General features: G+C 34.8%; 1 protein-coding gene across 4 annotated transcripts in view; it reads left to right on the forward strand.

Moving 5' to 3' along the window:
• Positions 1-13,751, forward strand: part of RNGTT (RNA guanylyltransferase and 5'-phosphatase) — a 369,143-nt gene that overhangs the window by 60,144 nt on the left and 295,248 nt on the right. For all 4 annotated transcript variants that reach the window (XM_077903107.1, XM_077903108.1, XM_077903110.1 and 1 more), the window contains exons 7-8: positions 6,177-6,286; positions 7,483-7,584. In XM_077903107.1, the coding sequence (XP_077759233.1) occupies positions 6,177-6,286; positions 7,483-7,584 (212 nt within the window). The remainder of the gene's footprint in view (positions 1-6,176; positions 6,287-7,482; positions 7,585-13,751) is intronic.

Below are 13,751 nucleotides of genomic sequence, written 5' to 3' on the forward strand. Positions count from 1 at the left end.
TATTTTTTTTGTGTGTGTGAAAGACTTTATTTATTTTTGTGTGAAAGAGTTTAAAGCGAAGAATTATTATTTTGCAAACTTGTGCTAAAATTTGCAGTCCCCCACACCCCCAGCAGAAAGGGTCTTAAAAATGATGTTTATTTTATAATATCAAGTACCATTTAATTTCTAATGGTAGAAATTAGTTGCAAATGAGCTTCAGCATAATTATGAGAAACATAGCCAAGATGGGCATATTTCGTTAGGGAAAATAAATGACATTTAAAATAAAATCCCCAATCTACTTTTTCCTATTTTGTTTTGTCAGTTACTAGGAGGAGTGTTTTGAAAATTTCCAACTATGAAGGCACCACAGTGGCTTGGTTGGTTAAACATCCAACTCTTGATTTTGGCTCAGGTCATGATCTCAGGGGTGTGAGATAGAGCCCTCAGTTGGGGCTTCGTGTGGGGCGTGGGGCCTTCTTGGGATTCTCTTGTCCCTCCACCCACTAAAATAAATTCTCCACTATGATTATGGATTTATCTGTTTCTCTTTCTGGTTCTGCCAAGTTTTGCTTTATGTATTTTGAGGTGATATCATTTAGTTTATACAAATATATGTAGAAGATTGTTGTATCTTACCTGTGTCTTCACTTTTAGCAAAAAAAAAAAAAAATTCTAATGTTAGTATGATTGATTGCCCAAGCATTCTTTTGGATAGTTTTTGTATGGATTATCTTTTTTCTATCCTTTTGCTTTCAAACTTTATCTTTTATTTAAGGTACATGTCTATAGGTATTGTGTTGTTGGTTTTTTTTTTTTTTTAATCCAGTGAATAGTTTTTGCCTTGTTGGAGTATTTGGTCCATGAACATTTATTTTACTGTTGTAATCAGATTTAACATTTAAAGTCTTACTCTCACCGCCCCACCCCAACTCCATTATGGTATATTCCTTTTTATCTTCCTTTCTTTATGCTTAATTGTTTTTATATCACCCCAACCCATTGCTTGTTAGTTATACATTCTTTTGCTATTCTTTTAGTGGTTATTCAAGATTTCAGTATGTATCTTTGACTTAAAGTCTGGTATATATTAGTACTTTTGCCACTTTTTAAACAATGCAAGAATCTTAGGACATTTGGTTGCATTTACCTCTTTCTGCCTTTTTGTTTTTGTGTATCTTAGTTCTACATGTATCTAAACACGTAAGACATCATCATCATCATCATCATTTTATACAGTGAATATTCAGCAGAAAAACCCACATATTTATCCTTTCTGGTGCTGTTCTTTCTTTCATGTATGTTTGTGGTTCCATTTGGATAATTACTCTTCTCACTGAAGAGCTTTCTTTAGTATTTTCTTTATTGTGGGTCTACTGTAACACATTCTCTCAGTATTTGTGGAAAAGTGTCTTTTTCCTGCCATCATTTTGAAGAATGTTTTGGGTATAGAATTTTGGGTTGGCACTTTTAAGATATCATTCCATAATCCATTTCTATTAAGAAGTTGCTTCTCTGAAGCTAGTTTCTTTTTGTTTTTGATTTTCAACAATTTTACTATGATGTTTCTACTTAGAGTTTCCTTTGTGTTTATTCTGCTTTTTATTTATAGTGATTCCTGAATCTGTGGTTGGATTTATTGTTGTTGGTTTTAGACAATTCTCAGCCATTATCTTTTCAAATAATGATTCCCATTCATTCTTTTTCTCTCTCCTTCTGGGACTTACCCAATAGACTACCCCCCCCCCCCCAATTCTAATGTCTCTTATTTTTCTATATTTTCCACCCCCTGCCCTTTTTTTCATTTTTCAATGTGGAGATGGGCCTGTCTTCCAGTTTACTTAATCCCTCTTTAGCTTTGTCTAAACTGATGTTAAAATAATCCATTAACAGAAATTAACTCAAACTAGCTTAAATAATAAGAGGAAATTACTATAAGTTCAGGGATAGGACTCAAATCCAGGAATATAGCTGGATCTCAGGAAGGGACTGGAGCCTGGACCAGAAAGCTATTTATTTAGAACCTGGTTTCTGCTCTTTGTTCTTATTTTCTCATCTTTGCTTTTCTCTCCTATTTCTGTTTCTCTCCTTTTGTGTCATCTCACTAGTTTTGTTTTTCAAAACTGGCTCTTTGTTATTCCTTGCTTATCTGGGAGCTTATAACCATCCTGTACCTTCTGAGCTTACATGTTGTAACTTTAGCCACATGAAGAGATTCTGAATCCTAATTCCAAATTGCCAGAAGAGAGAATCTGATTGGTTCAGACTGAGTTAATGATTTGCTTATGCTCCCATCAGCTTTGGCTGGAGTGGGATGTTATCTTGTAATGTCATATAACATGGTTGTTAGGGTCCTATCTTCATGGATGAGAGGCAGCTCTTAATGAGAGCTATTTTGCCACCAACCACAGTGGATGTCTCCTTTACCACAGTTGAGTGATATAGCTGATGGAGTTAGTCTGAATGGAAGAGGAACTTTTGAAAGAGGCCAGGAATGCAAGTGCAAGTATAGGAGAATGGTTTATACTACCCCCATGGGACTTGGGCAGTGGGAGAATGAGTAGTTTTTACTTAAGAGAGAAGTGGTCTCCTTGGTGGAGAGTTAGCTCTTAATTAAGACATAGGGAATGGGGTATTCATGAAAAAGGTTGAAGTTTTAGGGAAGGTTATTTATGAAAAAGATATTCCAGGGTTTATATTGGAACTCTTTGGGAAGGTGGTTAGTCATAAGGTGAACCAAAGAGAAGGAGCTCCAAAGCAGTGAGGATAGATCGACCATCAGAGAGGAAAGACGACTGAATACTTGATTTTGGGTGATGTCAACAGTATGCTTGAAAGACATGAGAAGTAATTGACAAACGATTGGAAAACTTTCATTTTCCTCTTATTTCTATCTGAGTTGAAGATAACAGAGACAGTCCCAAGAGTTACTAATTTTTGTAGCTCCAGCTCAACACAATGAACTTATTTTGGTTTGAGACTTTATTTTTGTTAGTTTCCCTTTCCCGATTCATATTGATATGACTATGACTTGAAGTGATGGACTGACTCCTTGTAGTGAATTCTGATAGTTCCGTTTGGGTTTTTAACAGTGGTACATGTCCTGTACTTGGCCTTCACATTCCTGACACCTTTGCTCATCTTTTGAGCACATGCTACTATTGATTTGGAAAAGTATGACTTACAGTTATGTTGCTTGCTCCTTTGAATCGATATCTGGGATCATCTGTTTGAATAAGACTGTTAATGCATTTTCCTCATTATTAAAATATCCGTGTTACACCTTACATACATACTTGCTCACTCATTCTCTCTACATACACACCTTTTATAATTTGCACCCCCCATCTTCTATACAGTTTTCTGTTTCCCTCTAACTGATCTCTGATTCCTTTTGTCCTTTTTGTGGCAGCCATATGAATTTCCATGTTAAGCCTGACAGACTGTTAATGAAATGCACTTCTTTCATCTTAAGCATACATTATCTTCTTTTCACTTTTGATATTTCTTTATTCCCACACACTGAAATGGTAGTTTGTTAAAAAGTGAAAGTAAATGTCAGTGACTTTGAATCTCAGTTGTAGTATGTTTGAAAATAGTTCCAGACTTAAGACATTGCTGTTTAGATTTAGTGATACTTTTTTAAATTACTACATAATTTTGAATAATATATTTTTGTCAGAAGAAATTTGTAATGACAGTAAATAGCAAATTAAGTTAAAAAGTTAGTAAATAGTATTTGTGTATGGAGTACACCATGCTTACTGTTTCTTTTTTTTTTTTTAATTTTTAAAAAAATTTTTATTTATTTATGATAGTCACAGAGAGAGAGAGAGAGGCAGAGACATAGGCAGAGGGAGAAGCAGGCTCCATGCACTGGGAGCCCGATGTGGGATTCGATCCCGGGTCTCCAGAATCGCGCCCTGGGCCAAAGGCGGGCGCCAAACCGCTGTGCCACCCAGGGATCCCCTGCTTACTGTTTCTAATGGACTTATTCCTACCATTTTTTACTTAATAATAATTATTGCAGAAGTTGGGAAAGATAGTGAAAAAAATGAATGCATTGTAGGAAAGATTAAGAAAGAGGAAATAAAAATGGAGAGGCATTTGCAAGATGGTTGGAGTTCTCTTTTTTATAATCAAGCTTATATAGTTAAAATGTGCTGAGGCTCAGTATTTATTCTGGTAAATTAAAATACTTGGTTCAGCTGCATAGAATTATTAAAATATTTCTGTAAAATAGTAATATTTTATTTTAAAATATTTAAAATATTTTAAAATATTTCTGTAAAATAGTAAAATCTAATAGTAAAGTCTAATATTGTGGGAAAGTGCTTGGTAGAATGTTGATCATATTCCTATGTTTTAGTCCTTTTTATTCCTTCTTAAAAAATGAAATAATGTTTATTTGTTTAGGGATAATTTATGCTAATTGTTCTTGCTTTTCAAATTATCATTGATTTCTTAACTTTCCTCAGGAAATACACGCTCATGAGTGAACCTTCTTCATGTAAAACTTAAAAAAATCCTATGCTATTAGTACCTTCAAAATAAAGATGCTGAATGTTAAACTCTCTGAATGCTTTCTCCTTTTAATTAGTATATATAGGATATAATTTTATAAGTTTATGGCAGTTATCTGAGTATCTCAGTTACTAAATATACTAAAAATATGTTGTGAACCTGGTTCTTTTTCTCCTTCTTTAGTTATTATACGTAATGGTTGAATGATTCTAAAGCAGAACTTTCAGTGATTGGTAGAAAGTGGTGATGGTGTAATACGAAAGGAATGATATTCCTTAATCCCTTGGCTCACGAAATCTACAAAGTAGACTTATTTAAGGAAAATAGAGTTGATGACATAAAGGATAACTATAAAAAGCAATTCAGAATTAGGGGCAAAAAGTAGAACTAACGTCTGCTGGATTTTGACTCAGGACGCTTCTAGATTTGACAGGCACGTATGTGGACTAAATACTGTGTTCTTTTTTTCTTCCCAAGTGGCTCGAGTTGCCAAGTCTTTGCCAGAAGGTTGATCATTGCAGCTTGTAGACCATATTTTTTATTCCTTAATTACATTAACAGCTAGAGTTGTTTTATGGATTTTTCTTGAGACCGATGCCAGCCCTTTTATGGGTCTGAAAGTAATTGTAGCATGAATCTAGACTGTATTTTTAGTCTTTAAAATTTCCAGGAGTGTTCTTTATTTATTTGATATATAAATTTTCCATCTGCTCTACTTCTCTGTAATATTTTAAAAATATGCTTGCTATGAAATACAATAAAACACTTCATGTAGTTCTGAGTTCAAAAATTTAGATTAAAAATTCAGTGATGAGTAATAGTGTTTGTTACATCCAATGACTGTAGTTTAGCCATTTTGACTGACTGTTATACTCTTCTTTTTTTTTTTAAAAGATTTTATTTATTTATTTGACAGAGAGAGAGTGAGAGAGAGACAGAGATCACGAGTAAGGGTAGGGCCAGAGGCAGAGGGAGACGCAGGCTGAGCAGGGAGCCTGATGCAGGACTTGATCCCAGGGTTCTGGGATCATGACCTGAGCCCAAGACAGAAGCTTAACCGACTTAGCCACCCAGACGCCTGTCTACTGTTAAACTTATTCTAATTTACGAAGGTATATATTATGGGTGTTTATCTCTTTAAAATCCGTACTCTATCAGTAGTACAGTTCCTCTCTCTGTCCACAGTGAGAGTCATTAGTGAATGGTATAGTGTGGACCTGGGTTAGATTCTATTTTTACTCCTGAATAAATTGCATACAGTCTCATTTACTTATTTGTAAAATAAATATAATCTACTTTTCAGAGCTGTTGTAAGGATTAGAGAAAATGTATAGTGTCAGATCCTCTGCCTAGCTCTGGGTAAATGGTAGGTAAGTTATTATTACTGTTATTAATAAGTAGTGTCTGTGGAGTGCTTTGACAATATGATATAGACACTGGGCTTTATATGTACATTGAAAAGGATATGATGGAATAAGGAAAGCAAGTATACAGTCCCAGGGGAGGTTAATAGAGCTTTCTGGACTAGACCAGAATATATGAAAATATATATATGAAATGTATTTCATATATTTGCTCAGACTTATGAAAATAAGCAAATCTATCTCTCAGTCTGGTCTTTGTAAATAGATTTTGAACACTAACAATATATATATTTTTTTCATTTTAAGGGTGCTATTTTCCTGGAAGGTGTAACTGTTAAAGGTGTGACTCAAGTAACAACTCAACCAAAGTTAGGAGAGGTACAACAGAAGTGTCATCAATTCTGTGGCTGGGAAGGGTAATAAACATTTTCAAGTTTTAAATAAAAACTTACTCATACTCTGAAACATTTTACCTTAATGAAAACATTGACTTAGCTTCTTTGCTCCTTGAAGTTTGAATTTTTACCTAGAGTGCTTAAAAAGATAGCAAGCAAGAGTTTATCAGATTTTTCTCAAGACCAACAGTTGAGTCAAAATTAGATGACTAGACATAATTAAATCACTCAGATATGTCTTCCTAATGGAACAGAAGGTTACTTTTGTCACTGCCTACTATTTATTTTATGTGTTGATTCTGTTGCTGATTAATGTTTGGGTTGCCCATATCATTGTACTGAGGGAGAAGAGGTAAAACTTGAAGACTTAAATGTACCTCATTTCCCAGTTTTTCTGTAATCCAGTTTTCTGAAACCTGGGAGAATCAGCTTTAAATATGTTTTGCCCCTACCGTGACTTGAAAATATTTATCAGACATTTCATGGGAGGGGATTCAGGAGAGAGTTTTCTGCTCTGCTCTCTTGCTGTCCAGTCTTAGTCTACAGTCACTTCTATTGGTCATTGCCACCTGTGGCAGAAGATTGTTGTACAGCTAGAATATGATGAAACAGGATTGATAATTGTTAAAAATTCCTAATATAAAGAACTTTTGAACTGGTACACACAGATAAATTAGCCAGAAATAATTTTAACTAAAAGATGAAAATGATAATGAAGTAATATTGATTTTAGTGCTGTGCTAAACCCTTGCCAGTGAACTTTAGTCTTGACCTATATTTCTCCTGTTTTGTCACTTCTGGGCATCTTTTGAGCAGAAATTTGCCAACTTTGTGGAGTTATGCCAAGTTGGCAGAGTCATGATGGAGGGATATGGGGTCGAGAATAAGATAATTAAGGCAAGCAAGATTTAAGCTTCTTCCTGAAGTAGAAGTTTTGTAAATGTACTTCTTTACTGTTAGATCATGAATATTAATATTTAAAAAGCCTAATAGTTACAGTATATAGTGGCAATTAGAATCTTGTTAACTTGAGTCTGAAATGTCTAGAAGATGATGACGTTTTGTTAGCATTCTTGGGAAAGCTGATATTCCAGTTGACATTAATCTCATGATGGGGAGAATGTTGTGATAAATGTGTGACTAATGCGAGATTGGTTTAAGATGTATTGCTTTGTGTGGATGCCAGCCATAATAGTAATAAAATGTTCTTCTTTAAGGTCTGGATTCCCTGGAGCACAGCCTGTTTCCATGGACAAGCAAAATATTAAACTTTTGGAGCAGAAGCCATATAAAGTAAGCTGGAAAGCAGATGGTACTCGGTAAGTTAGACTTCTAAAAAAAGTTATACAAATAACTCTAATGCTTGAAGAATACTGCTTTGTTAGAGAAGGTTTATACTCTTGGGAGTGTGAATTTCTGACTTGAACAGCAAAATAATCATGTTTCAAATATATAATTTTTGTTTTCCTAGTATTCTTAGTTATGTAATTCAGTTTCTTTCATTCTGCTATATTATTTTTGGTTTCAGAGTTCTTTTTTTTTTTTTAAATGGATTTTATTTTTTAGTAATCTCTGCAGCCAATGTAGGGCTGGAATTCACAACCCTGAGGTCAGAAGTTGCGTGTTAACACCTACTGAGCCAGCCAGATGCCCCTCAGAGTTTTGTTAGTTTGACATAAGTTTATACCAAATTTAAGTTTGAAAGTGGTTTCTCTTGATAATACTGTGCTTTTTGGTGTGTCTGCTGCCCACCACCTTGTGTTTAATGGTGGTTGAACATTTCTAAAACTAACAGATGTGTTGTCAGTTTATAATCTAAAAATTACCATGTCTCCTTGATATTTTGTTCCTTTGAATATTTTGTTCTGTATTTTGTTCCTTTGAATAGTTTTTCCTTTTAATCTTTGCTAATACTTTTTGTAATTTTATATACTTGTGAGAGTATTGTATTCTTACAACAAAGCTTAGTTTCAGGTTTTATATTCCTATACTTTTAAATATCTATTAGTGTAATTTTATACTTCCTCAATAACATTTAACTTTTTCTTTCTCTTTTGTAATCACATTTTTATAGCTTTGCCATATGTTTTTTTTTTTTTTAAAGATTTTATTTATTTATTCATGATAGACACAGAGAGAGAGAGAGAGGCAGAAGCAGGCTCCATGCAGGGATCCTGATGTGGGACTCGATCCCGGGACTCCAGGATCACACCCTAGGCCGAAGGCAGGCACTAAACTGCTGAGCCACCCAGGGATCCCCTGTATTTTTTAATTCAAATGTTCTAATGGTTGTAGTAATTATTTTAATAGATATTAACTTTCTCCTATTAACTTTTTCATAATAAAGAAAATATTTCAGAATAATTAAGATAGCATATATATAATTAGTTTTTTTCCCAGCTTTATAGAGATATAATTGACATATAATGTTACATAAATTTAAAGTGTACAATGTATTGATTTGATACACTTACATATTGCAAGATGATTACTATTCGCTAGTACTGCCATCTACTTCACATCATGACCTTTTCTTTTTTGTGGTGAGAATATTTAAGATCTGTTATCTTACCAACTTTCAAGTATATAGTACAATATTATGTGTTATAATCACTATGATGTATATTAGACCCCTGGAACTTATTTGTCTTGTAATTGGAAGTTTGTACCCTTTGACCAGTTTCACCCCATTTCTTCTAGGGTCTCAGCCCCTGGTGACCACCATTCTAGTCTCTGTTTCTATCAGTTTATTTTTTTTTAAGATTCCACATGTAAGTGATACTGTATAGTATTTGTCTTCCTCTGACAGATCTTATTTCACTTAGCATGATGTCCTCAGGGCCCATCTGTGTTGTTGTAAATGGCAGAATTTCCTTCTTTCCCATGGCTGACTAATATTCCATTGTATTTATATAGCACATCTTTCTCTATTGACGGTAACTTAGGTTCTTCCCATATCTTGGCTATTGTGAATAATGCTGCATTAAAAGTGGCAATGCAGGTATTTCTTTGACATGTTGTTTTCACATTTTAAATGTTATTTTGAAGATGATATAGGTTGCACTTCATTTTTGTGGGAAGTCTTTGAATGTCAACGTGACAATTACACCTTTTTTATCATGTTATCTTCATCTGTATTTTGCTTGTGCTAACCTTAAAAGATGCGTATGAAGATATGGAGTGGGGCAGATAGAACTTGATTTTAATATTGGGTGAATATAATGATACTATTTCAACATGATCTCCTTTTTAGTAATAACATTTTTTTTTTTTAAATAGAGAATATATTGAAGTATTTTTTCATTTAATTTGTTTTTCTTTGTTGGAAATGATCTTTCCTTTCAATTTAGCATATTCTAGCTTTTTTTGGGGGGGGAGATTTTATAGGTAATAGGGCTCATGAAACAAAGTTCAGAAAATAACAAATGAAAAGAAGAAAATAAAATTAAAGAGTGATTCTCATCACCTAGAAATAACCCTTAAATCATTGTGGTCTTGATCTTATTCTTTGATTATAAAGCAGTTTATATCGGGGTGCCTGGGTGGCTCAGTTGGTTGAGCATCTGACTCTTGACTTCAGCTTATCTTGGTCTTAGGGTCTTGAGTTCAAGCCTTGTACTGGGCTCCATGCTAGGTGTGGAGACTACTTTAAAAAAAAAAAGTTCTATTCATGCTTCATATAGTGAATACAAATAGTTAAATAACAAGTATGTTTTAGGTATATGTTTATTTTTAAATATTATTTTGAATTTAGAAATGAATCTAAAAAATTAATACTTGATAACATTTTAAGCTATAGTATAGAGACATACAGTTAATTTTGCCCTGTGTGCTCCTGGAAGTGTTCGTTTTACAAGGATGAATCTCTAAGGATGGATACAGTTAAAGATTTAGATCTAGACAATTTGGATAATTTGTCCCTTCCGTGCCCTCCTCCCTATGAATGTATAATTTTGAAGGATAAAAATTAGCTTCATTGCTTATTTTCAGAATGTTAAAATTATATTTAATTTTTTAGATTAGAATAAGCTTGGAATCTGAATATTAAATTGGTAGTAAGGATTAACAGAAGTTGATGAGTGTGTGTGTGTGTGTGTGTGTGTGTTTTTCTTAAGGTAGGCTCCATGCCCAGTGTGGAGTGCAATGCAGGGCTTGAACTCATGACCCTTAAATCAAGACCTGAGCTGAGATTGAGAGTTGGACACTTAACTGACTGAGCCACCCAGGTGCCTCGATATATATATATTTTTAATAGCTGCATAACAATGTCTTAAGGTTTATTAATAGATATTTAATATTGTAACAGTGTCCTAGGTTTATTTTGTTTTTTATTTCTAAAGATTTTATTTATTCATGAGAGACACAGAGAGGGAGGCAGAGACACAGAGGGAGAAGAAGGCTCCCTGCGAGGAGCCTGATGCAGTATTTGATCCTAGGGTTCCAGGGTCATGACCTGAGCCAAAGGCAGAGGCTCAACCACTGAGCCACCCAGGTGCCCTACTGTCCTAGGTTTATTAACCACCTCTGAGTGGAGAAGGAGTAAAAAAAAGGTGAGGAGCAAAGATGCCCATCTCCAGACTTATACTATAAAATGGTTTGGGGATTTTGGACTGAGACATAGTTTTGATCCAATGAGTTTCATAATCTGTGTATTTTTTACTTTCTACCTTGTCTTCTCCATAGTATCCAGGCTATGATCATGGCAAACCTTGGGCAAAATAACAAAATCAGTTTAATTTGTCATTTGTATTTCCTAATTTTGTTTATTTTCCCTTCCCTGCTTCATAAACTCCTTTCCCCATGTCTTCTCAATAATGTCAGACCTCTAAATGATTAGCTAAATAATTTGAGCTAAGATGTTTTGATTGATAATGGAAATATCTCATTTCTCATGGAACTGTGCTCCATCAAAACAAAAGGATACCCTCTAAGTAATTATTTGAATTACTACTCTGTCTTAGGATACTTTGTTCTGGGAGGAAAAACATTTATGTGAGATATTTTCTGGACTAGTGCAAAATCTTTCTTTTGCACAGTAGGATTTAAGGCCAATAGCATGGGAGGAGGACTTTCTGTGATTACTGGGTAAAAGAGCCTCAGGGAGCTGTAGAATGGTCTAGGGGCCCATGGAATTAGAACAGCTGATTAACAGCCATGAACCCTAGACTCTATTTTATTTATTTACTTATTATTTTTATTTATTTATTTTTAAAAAATTATATTTATTTTCATTTTTTTATACTTTTCTGTTTTTTTTTTATTTTTTTTTATTTTTTATTTATTTATTTATGATAGTCACACAGAGAGAGAGAGAGGCAGAGACACAAGCAGAGGGAGAAGCAGGCTCCATGCACTGGGAGCCTGACGTGGGATTCGATCCCGGGTCTCCAGGATCGTGCCCTGAGCCAAAGACAGGCACCAAACCGCTGCGCCACCCAGGGATCCCTATACTTTTCTGTTAAAGGTATTTCATGACCTTTTGGTACATTGCATGGATTGAGTACAGAAGAAAGTTGTGTTAGGAAAAGTGTACTGAGGAGTAGAAAGAGCACAGAGGTAGAAATTGAAGACTTAGTTTCTGATCTGTCTTTATCCTTTACTGGTTTGGATAAGGTTCATTTTTGGTAGTAATATATGCCATCTTTTTTTTTCCCCTAAGATTTTATTTATTGATTTATTGAGAGGAAGAGAGAGAGCGAGAGGGAGGGAGAGGGAGAGTGAGAATCTCAAGCCGACTTCCCGCTGAGCATGGAGCCCAATGTGGGACTCAATCCCACGACCCTGAGATGATGACCTGAGCCGAAACCAAGAGTCAGATGCTTAACTGACTGAGCCACCCAGGCACCCCATGCCATCTTTTATTAAATAGCTGTATATGTTTTCTACTTCATAATGTTTATTTGAAGCCTAAATGAGAAAGGATGTATAGAAATGGCTTTTTTATTTACTTATTTATTTATTTTTAGGATTTTATTCATTCATGAGAGACACAGAGAGAGAAAGAGAGAGGCAGAGACACAGGCAGAGGGAGAAGCAGGCTCCACGCAGGGAGCCTGACGTGGTACTTGATCCCAGGTCTCCAGGATCAGGCCCTGGGCTGAAGGTGGCGCTAAACCACTGAGCCACCTGGACCGCCCTAGAAATTTGGCTTTTAAATTGAGGAATGTTCTAAATGAAATGTACTGTCATTTTCCCAATATTAAACATATTAGTAGCCCATGTAGATAGAGGAGCAAATAAATATATGAGCTCCTCTTACTTCATGTTTATAAACCGTATGTACGACAGTCTTTTCTAGTATGGGGTATCTGCTTCTGTGTCTCTAGTTTCCAAGTTGACTTGTAGTACGTATTAGATATTTTTCCTGTTTTCACTGTATTTTGTACTTTGTTTATAATTTTTAAAATACTAGCTTTAATTCTGGATTTAAGCAGTAATATTACCACATAAAATATATGTATACACACACACACACACAAATGTTTTTAAAAAGTCTCAGCACATACAAATTATTTACCTTCTTTCTTGTTAGGTAGTTCTGTTGAATTTGTCTAGAGTAGGTATTGGACTATCCTCGTAGTCCAAATCTTGCCCATGGCTTGTTTTTGTGAGTTAAGAATAACATTTATATATATTAAATTTTTTACTGTGGTCAAATATATATAACGTAAAATTCACCTATTCTTTTCTTGTCTCCCTGTACAGACACCTTCAGATTTTTATTATCTCTTTATTTATTGTATTATAATTGACATACAATATTACTCTTTTTTTTTTTTTTTTTTTTTTTACTTTTTAAATTTATGATAGTCACAGAGAGAGAGAGAGAGAGAGAGAGAGGCAGAGCAGAGACACAGGCAGAGGGAGAAGCAGGCTCCATGCACCGGGAGCCCGACTTGGGATTCGATCCCGAGTCTCCAGGATCGTGCCCTGGGCCAAAGGCAGGCGCCAAACCGCTGCGCCACCCAGGGATCCCGACATACAATATTATATTAGTTTCAGGTTTACAACATAATGATTTTATATTTTAAAAATTCACCATTTTAACATTTTTAAATGTGTAATTCAGTAGCATTAAGTATGATCACATTGGAATGCCTGGGTGGCTCAGCAGTTGAGTGTCTGCCTTTGAGTGTCTGCTTTTGGCTCAGGGTGTGATCCCGGTCCCAGGATCGAGTCCCATATCAGGCTCTCTGCATGGAGCCTGCTTCTTCCTCTGCCTATGTCTCTGCCTTCTCTCTGTGTCTCTCATGAATAAATAAAGAAAATCTAAAAAAAAAAAAAAGTATCACGTTGCTCTGCAATCCATTTTTATATTTTTATTTTTATTTTTTTCATTTTTATATTTTTAAAGAATGGTTTAAAAAAGAATTTGTGACAGACTGTATGTGGTTTGTAAAACTTAAAATATTTATTATCAGGCCCTTTACTGAAGAAGTTTGCTGACTCCTGGTTTAGACCTATGCTTTCCATTACACAATGGTTA

This window comes from Canis aureus, chromosome 7 (genome assembly GCF_053574225.1).
Source record: "Canis aureus isolate CA01 chromosome 7, VMU_Caureus_v.1.0, whole genome shotgun sequence".
NCBI lineage: Eukaryota > Metazoa > Chordata > Mammalia > Carnivora > Canidae > Canis > Canis aureus.